At 44.6% G+C, this 14,177-nt stretch overlaps 1 protein-coding gene across 1 annotated transcript in view; it reads left to right on the top strand.

Annotated features, from left to right (window-relative positions):
- Positions 1–14,177, top strand: part of dtx1 (deltex 1, E3 ubiquitin ligase) — a gene marked incomplete at its 5' end in the record, with an annotated part of 103,052 nt that overhangs the window by 50,201 nt on the left and 38,674 nt on the right. The window contains 2 exons of the mRNA XM_080738993.1: positions 11,584–11,824; positions 12,372–12,941. Of these exons, the coding sequence (XP_080595119.1) occupies positions 11,584–11,824; positions 12,372–12,941 (811 nt within the window). The remainder of the gene's footprint in view (positions 1–11,583; positions 11,825–12,371; positions 12,942–14,177) is intronic.

Genomic DNA, 14,177 nt, shown 5'->3' with positions numbered 1-14,177 from the left:
GCATCACAGCTTGGGAATCATCATCGTTCTGGTACTGGCTGCTGCACTGACACATGTCAGATTTACACTTGCATTGGACAGATGGTCCAATGCAAGGATGGCCTTTGGAGCTGGGAGGACCTCTGTGGTCGTTGGTTTCAGCATGGCAATCAAGTGTTTGAAGTACACAAGGGATCCAGCTGTGGATCCTTCAGAGCAATGGCTGCTTGTGCCCATGCCCTTGTTTGGACATGGACTCTCAAGATGTGCTGCTTCAGAGCTCCAGGTGTTGGAGGGAGCTTGTCACATACAAAGGACTCTGGTGTTGACAGCATTCTCCAGTGTTGACAGCATTCCTTCTGTCACTTCTGCTTCATCCAAAAGCATCTACAGAGCATTGATCTTAATCTTTTTTGAGGTACATCTGCAGCCAGGTTGCCTTGCCTATACAGCAGAACCTCCCTGTGTTGTCGACCCCAGCGAATGCATGGAAGGCTGGCAAAGCCTTGTTCTTTCTTTACCTAGAGCTCGCCACAGTGGTTCAGAAATGGACGTGTTCTTCAGCAAGAGGTCACAGTTTGCTACTTTGCTTTAACCTGCACTAAAATGTCCTTATCTGGGTAGGGAAATACCAACTGTGTATTAGGTGGGTTTTGCTGTGAAGGCAGCACAGCCTGGTGGATCAGCAGTGTGTCTGCTTCTTTGCGGTTATTTTCTTCAAAGACCAGGTCTTTGTAGCTCCAAATGTATCTAGAAGCAGATGTGATGGAAGATCCCCTGATGTACTCTAGAGTTTTGGCAGCAAGATAGTCAGTCAGATCAGCCTTAGTCTGACACCAACATAAGACACATAACACATACAGTATGTGTTTGATGTTGGTGTCATCTCTGATACTTAATAGAAGCTTCTCCTTGTCTTTGTTCATCTCTGGTTGCACTCTTCAGAGAATCTTTAATCATAATCTTGTGTTAGTTGCATCAGTCTGTCATTGAAGAAGCCACTCAGATCCTTGACTGTCACTACAGTCGCTGTTTTTTTGCTCAGCTTCTGCACAAGCACCATGCCATCCACTAGTGCTGTCTAAAGACTAATGTATCTGTTGCATCGTGGTGGGTAGAATTTCCAGCTTGAGGTGGCTGGTCTTCATGGGGCATATCTACTCTTGTCACCCAGGGAGGTTCTCCTGTATAGGCAAGGCAACCTGGCTGCAGAGTCTACCTCAAAACAGATGAAGATGTTAACAATGCTCTGCAGATTGGATGAAGCTGAGATTATGGAAGAAATGCTGTCAACACTGGAGTCCTTTGTATGTGCATCAACATCAAGACAATCCATGAAATGCCATGGCATCTGTTCTGCAAACATAGGGCAGAAAGTGACAAGCCCCCTCCAACAACTGGAGTTCTGAAGCAGAACATCTTGATAATCCATGTCCAAACAAGGGCATGGGCACAAGCAACCATTGCTCTGAAGGATCCACAGCTGGATCCCCTGCAATAAAAATAACTCAAGAGTTAGTATCTGTTAGGCTGACTGGCTGAGCTGTGCCATTGTTTACCCATATGGTGGATTATGCACCAATGGGATGAAATTATAACTTGAACCAATGTTCTGCGTTATTTAGAAGTCAATATATTACAAAACATACATTTCACGGTGGCCATTTTGTCAATTCCAATATGGCCGCCACAGCCATCTGGGCTAATGGGAAAATTGATTTTCTTATTCTTCAGACAATATCCTTTCCAAAATTGTATAGTTTTGCAAATCTTCAAAACAATCCAACAACATTACATAGTGAATCTAATATTGCAAGAAAACAACCACACCAGGCCGTTTTGGACCCAGTCATGCATCTAAGGGTTAATGTTGTAATTATTTGAGCTTTATAACTACCACCATTGGATTCCCTGACCCTGGAAATGTAGGTTTAGCAGTTAAAATCAATGTTCCAGCTTATTTAGAGGCAGAGATATTACAAAACGTGATTTTATGGTGGCCATTTTGTAAATTCAATATGGCCGCCATAAACACATCTGGGCAAATGGAAACATTGATTTTCTGATTCCTTAGACAATAACCTTTCCAAAAATGTATAGTTTTGCAAATCTTCACAAAAATCCAACAAAAGTATAAATCAAAGCATAAGGGACCTGACTAATAGAACTGTTTTATAGAAAATGTAATGCCTTAACTCTTAGTGCTCGTCAGGGTGTGGGGGTCCCCAGTTAAAATATGATTATTTTTGGGGTCGCGGCCTGAAAAGGTTGAGAACCACTGATATACAGTAGATGAATTGTCTTTGCATTTTCTAGCTTTCCCACTACTCATTTCCGCGATCTCCCGGTCAGTCTCTAGAACTCCGCTGACAGGGGAGGACACATCAATATTCATTAGCACCAGTATAGAGGCAGTGGCGTAGGACAAACTCCAGGGGCTCCCCCACAAGGACTGGGGTCGGGGCCCTTTCACAAATTGCAATGTCGCTCGCGGCTGTTAAGTCTACACAACACATGATATGCCGCGCAGGGTGTGCAGGGTGGAGTTTGCTATCAAATGAATGTACTGTAAATCTGTCCCCGCACGACGGCCACATCAGTAGTAAAATCAAGAGCACTTTCTAAGGAGGTGCTCTGCATTTCTCAGAGGTGCTCGGGCAACGAAGAACCCCCGGGATTGGAGCAACTGCATACAGCTAACAGCACTTATATAGTATGGTATACTGTTACTGTATATGCTTATATAGTCCAGTCAATTTGAGGTTTGACCCAAAAGAAATTGCAATAGTAATGGTTCAAGGTTTTTTATGATCCTTAGGGTCATCCAAAACACATGTTAAAAATTTTCCAAAATATTCTTAGTGGATCAAGGTAAATTCAGGGGGTTCAAGTTTGGATCCTTTCACTTACTATACAGAAAAAGAAAAAAAAAACAGAAAAACTTTAAGCATGTGAGGGGTCTAAATAGGGGTTTTTCATTATTCTGAATACATTGCAAGCATTTGTTTTGCATGAAAAACATTCCTCTGGCTAGAAATAGACCCCACAAAAGTGTAAAAAGTGATGCCTCATCACTAAACCATCACTACACCATAGTGTTGTGGGTCAGTTTTTGGCCTGAGGAATGTTTTTCGTGCAAAACAAATGCTTGCAATGGATTCAGAATCATGGAAAAAACCCTCACATGCTACTTAAAGAACATGTTTTTGGGGGTCTTTTTTTCCTGTTTAGTAAGTGAAGGGAACCAAACTTGAACCCCCTGAATTTACCTTGATCCACTAAGAATATCTTGGACAATTTTTAACATGTGTTTTGGATGACCCTAAGGATCATAAAAAACCCTGAATGATTACTATTGCAATTTCTTTTGGGTCGTGCCCCTTTTTAGCTTCGATTACTGGCCTAATAGCCTGTAGCCTCTTTGCTCAAAATGACACCAGTCCAGAATACGTACACTGGAAACAATGTATGGAGCATAATGTGCGCATGCATGGATAGACAACATTGTTTATCAGACACAATAAAACATTGCTGTTCATGAATAAACATGCCACGTTAACAAGGGCTTTACAATTGCTGTGGTGTAATCGCTCAGAGCAAATTAAATCATCATGGGACTCAGGAGGACTAATTGTCATTGCAAGCCCTATGCATACTTATAGTATCAGCTGTAAGTGCAGGGTATAAGCGTTATATCCTGTATATTTGACTTGCCGATATCATAAGCGCTTTATCCTGAATCCAACTGATGCAACAAGTACTTTAGATGGATGTAAAAGTTACATGGTTCAGTCTGTTTTCATACAACATTGATTGTCCTCAGTAAATTTGATATCATTTACAGCTAGCAAAATAATCACTCCCAGCCATTTGAAATGGGGAGTGCAATGTGAACATTATAATAACACTCTTTCAGGAGCAGCTCTCGTATTTAACCTACGAGGACACTCATGTTTGTGTAGATTGAATTGTAGTTTGTTCTCTCACTAAAACTAAACTCAAGTCCCATTTCATGCCTTTAGCCACATTTTTCAGCCTTCATGAGTTCGCAGGTTTGCCTTCAGTCCATTCAAAAGTATGCTAATATTCATTCATAGATAGATCTATAGATAGATATTTATATACTGTATAAAGGCAAGGCATGTCCATACTTTCTCCGAAACCGAACGTTACGTCGGAAAGGTCCGGTTCGACTACAAAATTACGTCACTCGCCACTTCTGAAAAGCATTACACCGAATTAGAGTTCGGAAATCTGCACGTCGGAAAGTCGCAACTCTCCGAAGAAAAGTTCGGCTTTGGAGAGAGTAAGGACAGGCCTTAACCAATTTAGAATGGGTACACATTATTGTGTATCATTATTTTATGCTTTAACTATTGAAAAATAGCAGATATACAAGCTCACAGCGCGGCACCGAGTCCTGCGCCGCAAGCTTGTAGATCTGCTATTTTTGAAAAATCGTGAAAATTTTCATTTTGACCCGATTCTATAAGTGTCTTTTGAATCCTTCTAAGGTTTTTTGAAAAACCTATATTTCTATGTCAGCAATCTGGCTAGCCAAAGAAGTCAAAGAAAAGGTCCTTTTCAGTTAACTGGAGCTCAGTTAGTCTGTTCTTGAGAGACTACTATGTCAGTGGTTCTCAAACCTTTTCATGTGAGGGACCCCCAAACTGATTTGGCGACAGACCCCCATCTCAAAACATCTAGTTCCAGGGACCACCCAGAAGCAAAATTTGAGTTACAAACGTTCACTTTAAAAATACCTATAGTCAAAGATTTGCACACATTTTCACAACTTTTTCAAAAATAGCAGATCTACAAGCTTGCAGCGCGCTGTGAGCTTGTAGATCTGCTATTTTTCACTGATTAAAGCATTCAATAATTCTAGGCCTAAAGCAGCTCAGAGTGAAACAAACCATTTCTATCTTTCTCCAGAAGGCTTGTCAGGGGGCAATCAAGGATGTTGCAACGAATGTCCCCCCATCCTCCCATTCTAAAGTGATAAATGAACGACTGTGACAGGCCCTTCCCTCGGTTCCAGAGGAAAACAAAGCCATTAAGGACAGGGACCATCGTAGGCCTCACACAGAGAGCAGATTGCAGGAAGTTTTTTTTATCCCCCCCACTCCCCTCCTGCAGGCCAAGATATGAGAGGGCAGTCGGCCTCACCCTCAGCCCACCTGGTCCTGTGTAACGTTAGGGTTAGAGTCCCACTGTGAGGTCTGACATGGCAATACATCACAGAGCCACCACACACACCCAGGGGGACTGGGATGAAACTGGGCAAGGACAGCTGGAGGATGTCATGGTTGTGGAATGAACAGGGTGTTTGAGGGGTTGTACAGGACGGATGGCTGCCAGAGGTGCAGGGACGTGCTGGGCCCCTGATTCAGCCCGGGAAAAAGAGTTGGAGAGGCCCTCATTGCGCGCTATAGAGAGAGATCTCTCTCTGTTTTCACTACTTTTGTGCGACGACCTTGTATGATGAAGCAGGGCTTTGCTTTGCAAAAAAAAAAAAAAAAATTTAAACTTAGAGATATGAGGTTTCTGCCCGACAGTGACGATTTACTTTGTTGGCCGCCCAGACCCCAAAATGGAACAAAGGCCAACATTTTATTTTATTTTATTTTTTCCTAATGGCCGGCCTGGACCGGCCGGGAATGAACCGGCCGTTCGGGAGTTGTCCCGCTTTTCCCAAAGGCCAGCATGTCCCTGCAGAGGTGCATAGCGTCAGACAGGAAGTGGCCACTCTCTCTCAGCTTCCTGTCAGGAAGTGAACGGGGGGTCATCAGCAACTCGAGCCCCAGGCCTTTTGTCAGACATGGTTATATATACACCAGTGAATAACAGAAAGAGACAGCGGAGTGAGAAGTGATGAGGTGGTCTTATGTGAACATGTCTTCCTGTATGGGGGGGCCCCATGTGATACAGTACTTGTCCTGCCATGACCTCTGCTTTCCTTGAGGTCCCAGCTAGTCAACCGTTAGCCTCGCGTAGCCAGACAACTATTCCACAATCCCCGAATGCTATAGAGAGTCTGGAACTACAATTCCGGAACGGCGAGTATCGGAAGTAGCCACTGCTGCACTGAACTGTAGTCCCATTGGAAACATAACAGAAACACACTAGCACAGACAGAGTCATTCGAGCGGCATATTCTTGTTATGCGTGTATAGAAAGAAAACATTTGAAAACATCATGGAAGTAACACCAATAACACCAGAGAAAGACAAAATAACGCCCCCAAAAATATTGAAAGGAGACAACGCTTCCAGTAGGACTTCCATTAGTCACATCCGCTTTATCTCGCACTCGTCGTTAGAACTTCCGTCTCCCAGACTGTATGCCGGGAGCATTTGTTAATCGTGGAGGCAACAGCAGTCTGGCCACGCGAGACTAGTCAACCGCCAACACTCCTACCACAGAAATGCAACTAGGTGACCGTGTTTATTATGCCAAGCTCTCTGTGGTTTGCATGTCAAAACTGGGTGAGTACCAGGAGAGGGTGGCTTTCAAAGATGAGCATGTATACCATACATAAAGGTTTTTGCCCAAATGTTTGAATGATAGACGCTGTAGAGGAGTATTGGCCAGAAAGTCTCAGCCTGAGCTATTATTACAACAAGGAAAAACTTGATTGCCAATCAACAGGCCCTTAAAGCCTTCTGAGCTGTTTATAGGATATCTTTTAGCAAAGCGTATTACACACACTTGGCTCCATTCGAACGCTCAAGAACAATTAACACTCTAATGGGCCTTTCCAGGAGAGAGAGGTACTGTTTATCTTGGCTCGCAGAAGTCGAGCAGCTCAAAATTGATGTGGCAGGAATAAAACATCGACACGTCCTCAAATATTTATAAGGGCCCGTGTTAAACGTACCGTTGAGCAGGACTGCATGGGGCTGAACTGCCATTGATTTGAGCTGGATTGCATGCAGCTTTGCAGAGAGAGTGAATGTTTAATGTGGGGCAACCTGATGCATCCCCGGAGGAGACAACAGCAATAAAAGTCTACTCTGTGCCGTGCTTAACAGCCTTTCAATCACAGCACTCAGTATTCAGTAGAAATCAATAGATGAGTGATTGAGCCAGAGCTATATTATCGGTTTGGCCGATTTTTCTTTCAGATAGCATGCACACATTTGAGGTACTTGTACTTTACTTGAGTATTTCCCATTTCCAATACTTTTACTTCTACTCCACTACATCTCGGATCCAAATATTGTACTTTTTCACTCCACTGCATTTATTTTAAAACTTTAGTTACTTGTTACTTTGTAGATTGAAAACAAAATACTAGTTTTAGGTGCCAAAGGATGGGACAACTGAAGAAAGCCCACAATTAACTTGTAAAAAGCACCGCTCGCTTCACACTTGGTGTGATTCTTTCTGTATTTGTATTAATGTGAGATAAATGGCTTCTATTAGTATGCTACCAACTTTCCAGGAATAGAAATTCTGCCGTTTCTATCATTCTGATGTCACTGGTAGGCGGGTAGCTGAACTGTCCACAGCCCTCCTCAAGGACAGAGATCGGGTAGACAAAAATGGTACCATATTATTATGAGCATAAGTGAGGACCAATTATATAAAGATACCATAAGTTGAAAATGGGTGAACATGACTGGTGTCTTGCACGCGCGCGAGGGCGCGCGTGCAAGACACCATGATGAATGATGACACAATGACACAATGATGAATGACACAATGATGAATGATGAATACAAAACGGGACGGTTTTGGACATACAAGGTTTCCACCCGACGACGACGATATTATACTGTATATGTGTGTGTGGGAGCTGAGGTTCTCAGCTGCGGCACCCAAATGAGATTAGCCATCGTCGTGGTGCCAAGTCCTTTACCACAAGTCTGCAGCAGAGACTCAAGGTCAGACAGCCCGTTCTGCTGATGCATTTTATTATCTGGAGCCAACGAACGCTGGGCTATTTGACCAGAGGTGCACCATCACCACCATCACCATCAGCCCCCATCAACCCCCTGCTTCTCACACCCATTCATCCATCCTCACTCCTCTACACACTCTCACGTCCCTCCGGTATCAACCCGGCCAGTGGTGTAAAGTAACTACTGTAAGTAGATATACTTAAGTACTGTAGGCCTACTTAAAGGGGAGAACCACCCATTTTCAACATTGAACTATGTCGTTAATATACCTTTGAGTTGTTATGTGAAAATAAGAAAAAGGTCTCCCCCCTTCTGTGTTGCCTAAAACTGGAGGATTGATTTGGGGGTTTGGCTTGCAAAGTACACCGTGATGACATCATCACGGTGTACTTTGCAAGCCAAACATAACATCTCAAAGGTATATTAATGACATGGTTCAATGTTGAAAATGGGTGGTTTCCCTTTTAAACACAATGTACTTTACCTTGAGTATTTCCAATTTCCAATAGTTTTACTTCTACTCCACTACATCTCGGATCCAAATATTCTAATTTTACTACAATTATTTGAAAAGTTGCTAGTTACTAGTTACTTTGCAGATATAAATTATAATGTTATAAAACATACGTTAACCACTTTAGCCCTGTTTTATACCTTGGCTTTTTGAAAATAGCCACAGTGCGTCACAACCAGGCCTAGAATTTCATTGTTTTAGGGGCACGGCCATTTGGCCTTTGGTGGTGTCAATTCTTTTAGGGCACAAAGGCCAAATGCTAGGGCAGGAAGGCCATCAAATAAAACAAAGTTTAGTCCATTGAAATAATTCATTGAATTTAAGGGTGAAGGATGATTTTGAAATGTAGACTGAAGTGGGAAAAAAAAAGATAGTAAGTACGAAAGCTGAGAAGGAGAAGGCGTAGATGGAGCAATTCATAACCCATTTTTCAAAATTGCTTTAAAAGTCAAGTGTAATTATTGTTATTATTTCTATGGCCATTTCTGAACTTTTGTCTACTTCCTTACCTTCTTCACTTTCTACTTTTTCCAAATGATGGTTCTGAACTTTACAAAGCACACAAGATAATTAGAGACAGTGAGAAGAATTGTCACATTGACATCATCCACCGGTCAGTAATCATTTGCTTAATGTCAGTGTTAATAGAGCTGCGAAGTTTGACGTCATTTACACATCCTACCTGGTTCCAAGCTCACAATGTGCCTATGTAAATCGGCTATTTGAAGTATTTTAAAATGTTTTTCAAAATAGTAAAGAGAACAAAGGCAAAGAGGTTTATAGCGATAAGGGATAGAGCTGAGAATCTCAACGAAAGACACTGTTGTCTACATGAGAAGAAAGAGACACTGGTGTCAACATATTGACAAGAAAGAGACAGAAAGGAGAAAGTGGTACAGTCACCTGGGGCATTAAGGCCACAGTGGCCTCAGGTCATGCCATTGTTTTGAGGGGCACAAGGCCAAACTGAGGGGCAATGGCGGCCATGGCCTTCATGGCCTCCCTGAAATTCCTGCCCTGGTCACAACGCATCACAGCGCCGCATTGTGAGCTTGTAGATCTGCTATTTTCATTTTGATGCCAATACTTTTGTACTTTTTGAATTCCGGACGTTTACTTGTAAGGGTATAGTCACACCAAACTACCTATGAGAGTGGATTCCCCATTCCGCCAATGCATTTCAATGAGAATGGAGCGTTTCTTTTTGCAGAAATCCTCTGCTGGCATGAAACCGCTCCATTCTCATTGAAATACATTGGCGCAATCGTGAATCCACACTCATAGGTAGTTTGGTGTGACCGTACCCTAACAGAGTATTTCTACATTGCAGTATTGATACTTTTACTTAAGTAAAATATTCGAGTACATTTTCCACCGCGGCCTCCATTATCAGCGTGCCCCGGCGCTGCTGGTGGCGAGGGAGCCAGTGCATTTACCCGTTAAATTAAAACCCATTTAGGCCTAGGATTATTGACTGCTTTAACAATTGAAAAATAGCAGATATACAAGCTCACAGCGCGGCACCGAGTGCCGCGCTGCGAGCTTGTAGATCTGTTTTTTTTTTAAAGTTGTGAAAATGTGTGCAAATCTTATGTATTTTTAAAGCGAACGTTTGTAAATCAAATTTTGCTTCTGGGGGATCCCTGGAACTAGATATTTTGAGTGGAGGTCCGTGGCCAAATACATATCATTTTGGGGGTCCTTCACATGAAAAAGTTTGAGAACCTCTGACATAGTAGTCTCTCAAGAACAGACTAACAGAGCTCCAGTTAAGTGAAAAGGACCTTTTCTTTGACGATGGCCGGCCAGATTGCTGACAATAGAAACATAGGTTTTTCAAAAAATCTTAGAAGGATTCAAAAGACACTTATAGAATCGGGTCAAAATTCTAATTTTCACGATTTTTCAAAAATAGCAGATCTACAAGCTCGCAGCGCGGCACTCGGTGCCGCGCTGTGAGCTTGTATATCTGCTATTTTTCAATAGCTAAAGCATAAAATAATGTTACGCAATGATGTGTAGCCGTTCTGAATGGGTTAAGCAGGGGGCGGAGGGCAGGGGGAGATGGGCTGGGTGTGGTGGAGGCGGGGCGGGGGAGGGGGCTGCTTGGATACCCTTGCTGATGTGAGGCGGAGGGAGATGGATGGGGCCAAGGTGTCCTGATTTCCCATGTGACCAGCGTAATTGTGTTGTAATGGAGGTGGGAGTCCAGGGGCCATGGGGGGTGGGGGTAAACAGTCACAGTCAGGCAGTGGTGGGAAAAGCACTCATCACTGCAAGGTGAAGGTAGAAATACACATTCGGGCACGCGCACACACAAAATGGTAAATAAAATAGTAAATGGTGCATTTGTATAGCGCCTTTATCCAAAGCGCTTTACATAGATTGTGCATTACATTCACCCATTCACACACACACATTCATACACCGATGGCGGAGGGAACCATGCAAGGCACCAACCTGCTCACCAGGAGCAACTAGGGGTTCAGAGTCTTGCTCAAGGACTCTTCGACGCCAACTCTGTGGGAGCCCGGCATCGAACTGGGAACCCTCCGTGTTCTAATGACACCCCTGAGCCACACAAACTAATAGTTAGGTTTCAATTTGTTCTTTAAAATTCCTATTTCAATGTTTGATATACTGTTGCTTCCATTTTCACTTTGGCATTATGGATGAAAAAGGGGTCTGTGTCCCAGTACTTTGTGGGGTATAGCAGTGGTTCTTAAAGGGGCCTTTTCCACCGGCAAAAAAACGGTTCCAGAACCAGTGCCGGTTCAACTTTCTTGGAACCTTGGTTCATTCTTGCGAACCGGCTTGCGTTTCCACCAGATTGAACCATGATTGAACCAGAAGAACCAAGGATTTTGTGGTTCCCGTTTGGAACCAACTTTTACGGTTCTTGGTGGAAAAGCTCACCTCTGGTTCATCCCATAGGCGGGAGAAAGAACCAGAACTGGTTCTTTGCCGGTGGAAAAGGCCACAAAGTGGGGTCAAGGAACGCGCAGAGTTCCTTAACAGCGACCCCCCCCCCCCCCCCCAAAAAAAAAAAGATTTTGGGACCCCCCCCTGGGAGGTCCCAAAATTTAACATGCTCTTTTTTAACACGCTCTTTTGCTGTACTGTAACCATCTCTGACCTCATATCCCCTCTCTCTCTCGTGTCCCGTCTCTTTTCGTCTTCCAGGCACCATGCGGCCGGTGCACCGGAACTTCTACGAGCCGTCGTCGGCCCCGGGGAAAGGCGTGGTGTGGGAGTGGGAGAACGACAGCGGCTCGTGGACGCCCTACGACATGGAGATCTGCGTGACCATCCAGAACGCCTACGAGAAGCAGCACCCCTGGCTGGACCTGACCTCGCTGGGCTTCCCCTACCTGGTGGACTTCAACAGCATGGCCCAGACCAACCGGCAGAGCCAGCGCAAGAGGCGTGTACTAGATTATATATTATCATGATTGATTATGTGTGATGTTATTAGAGTAGATCAGTGGTTCTCAAAGTGGATTTCAGGGACTCTCTTTATTTTAGGGGGGTCTAAATGGACCCTTACTAGTCTGTAACTTTGACAGTGTACAAATGGAATCTACAGTTGATTTAGTCAACTAAAATGTATTTTGGCAGGCCTTGATGGCATTGTAATGACTGATTTTACACTTCTGCGACGCGTTGAGCACTTGTAGATCGGCTATTTTCAGCATGCAACACCTGAGAGCAACCAAACATAAAATTACTCTCTCCACTAGTCCCCCCCTAACGTTTTAGTCTAGTTTTTATTTTGTTGACAAAATTGTCAATATATTTAGTGTTTTAGTCATCACAGCTTAGTTTTTATTTAGTTTTCGTCATTGAAAAAATGCAGAAGACAAAAAAGATGTCGTCATAGTTTTAGTCAACGAAATCAACACTGCCTAATACATTGTCTTGTCTCCTCATTCTCTCATTGATTATTGATCGACCCTGAACTCCTCCAACAGGCGCCTGCGGAGGCGCATGGACCTGGCCTACCCGCTGATCATGGGCTCCATCCCCAAGTCCCAGTCGTGGCCCGTGGGGGCCAGCTCCGGACAGCCCTGCTCCTGCCAGCAGTGCATCCTGGTCAACAGCACCCGGGCCGCCTCCAACGCCATCCTGGCGTCCCAGAGGCGCAAGCTGCACGGCGGCGGCGGCGGCGGGGCGGGGGGAGGCGCCGCGGGGGGCACGGCGGGCACCATGACGACGGTGCGGCAGAGCAACACCTTCGCCGGGACCTCTCTGTGGTCCCCCTCGTCCTCCTCCTCCTCCTCGCACGTGGCCGGCGGGAAAAACAACAACATAAGCGTGATGACGGGGGGAGGAGGAGGAGGGCAGGCCAATAAGGCTGAACAGGTGCAGTCGCTGCTGTGCGCCGCCAACTTCCCCTGTTCCCCCGTGATGATGCCGTCGCTTCCGTCTGCCCACCACGGCCACCATCACGCCCTCACCATCAACGGGCAGAACAACCTGAACCGTCCCGGCACGCAGCGCAGCATCGCCATGGGCGCTGCCAGAGGCTCCATCCCTCCGGGGTAATTATGCTCACGAAGCACTAAATGCATACGGTCGTTGTCGGGTGAAAACCTTGTGTGTCCAAAACGGTTGGTTTTGCATTTATCGTTTTAAAAATTATTTAAACTAGTGAAAACAGCCGATCTACAAGCACACAACGCCTCGCGCCGCGAGGCGTTGTGTGCTTGTAGATCGGCTGTTTTCACTACTGTTGTGCGACGGCCTTGTATGATGAAGCAGGGCTTTGCTTTGCGAAAGAATGTACACATTTGAAACTTGGAGATACGAGGTTTCCACCCGACAACGATGATACCTTTTCCCTACCTCTACCAATTTATAGGGTTTTGTGGAGTCTGCAATAGTCGTGTTTGTTCGCTCTCGTGGCACTGGTGTAATGCTGCGATCGGGGCGAATGTGCAGGTCAGCCCTGGCAATGGGAGGATATACAGTAGAAAGGAAAACAGACAATCTTTCCCTCTGCTTGTCTACTCACTAGGGATACGATATTATCACGATAATCAAAATCCATTATCCCGGGGCTGAACAGATCTACAAGCTCACTTGCGACGTGTTGTGAGCTTGTAGATCGGCTATTTTTTAGCAAAGACATTTGATAGAGAGTGAAAAAAGACTGTATCAAGTACGTATATTATTAAGTACCTTTTACCAATTATAGAGGGTTTAAGTGGTACCGGATATGCAGCTCGGCAATTAAAAGGTGAATTGATCCCAGTGCATGGGGGAGGACGATATCACGATAAATTAAATCTCCACAATACGATTACGGTGAGTGTTTTTTTATCGCGATATGCGATAATATCGCTTATCGTCCCATCCCTGCTACTCGCCTCAGTCTGCATGTACTGCACTTTACTGTAACCCTTTTCTCCCTCAGCCCTATGCCCCCTCTCATCTCTCATTATCTCTCTCAATCTGCTCTCTGCTGATTTATGCCTACTCTAGTTAACTGGTTGATCAATGGATGTGCAGAGGGAGAGCTGTACTGGTTGACTGCTGAGCCGTTCCAGTTTCCTGATCCTCTCCCATGCCTGATTGTTGTGGCAAACTGTCCCCTTTCTCTGCTCCTATGATGTGTGCGTCTGCCATGGTGTTCTATGATAATGAGCTTATGTTGACCTCAATACGCGTGAAATACTGCAACTCTTCTGCTTCAGTCTGCGGCTTCTGCTTTTTAAACTCAGTCGTTGCCGCCGGAATTGGCAGCCATGGAAGTTGTGTCATGCACGTTTGTGTAA

This window comes from Nannobrachium achirus (assembly GCF_963921795.1).
Source record: "Nannobrachium achirus genome assembly, chromosome: 12".
Lineage (NCBI taxonomy): Eukaryota > Metazoa > Chordata > Actinopteri > Myctophiformes > Myctophidae > Nannobrachium > Nannobrachium achirus.
The sequence above is the reverse complement of the archived record's forward strand: the minus strand, read 5'-3'. Positions and strand labels throughout refer to the sequence as shown.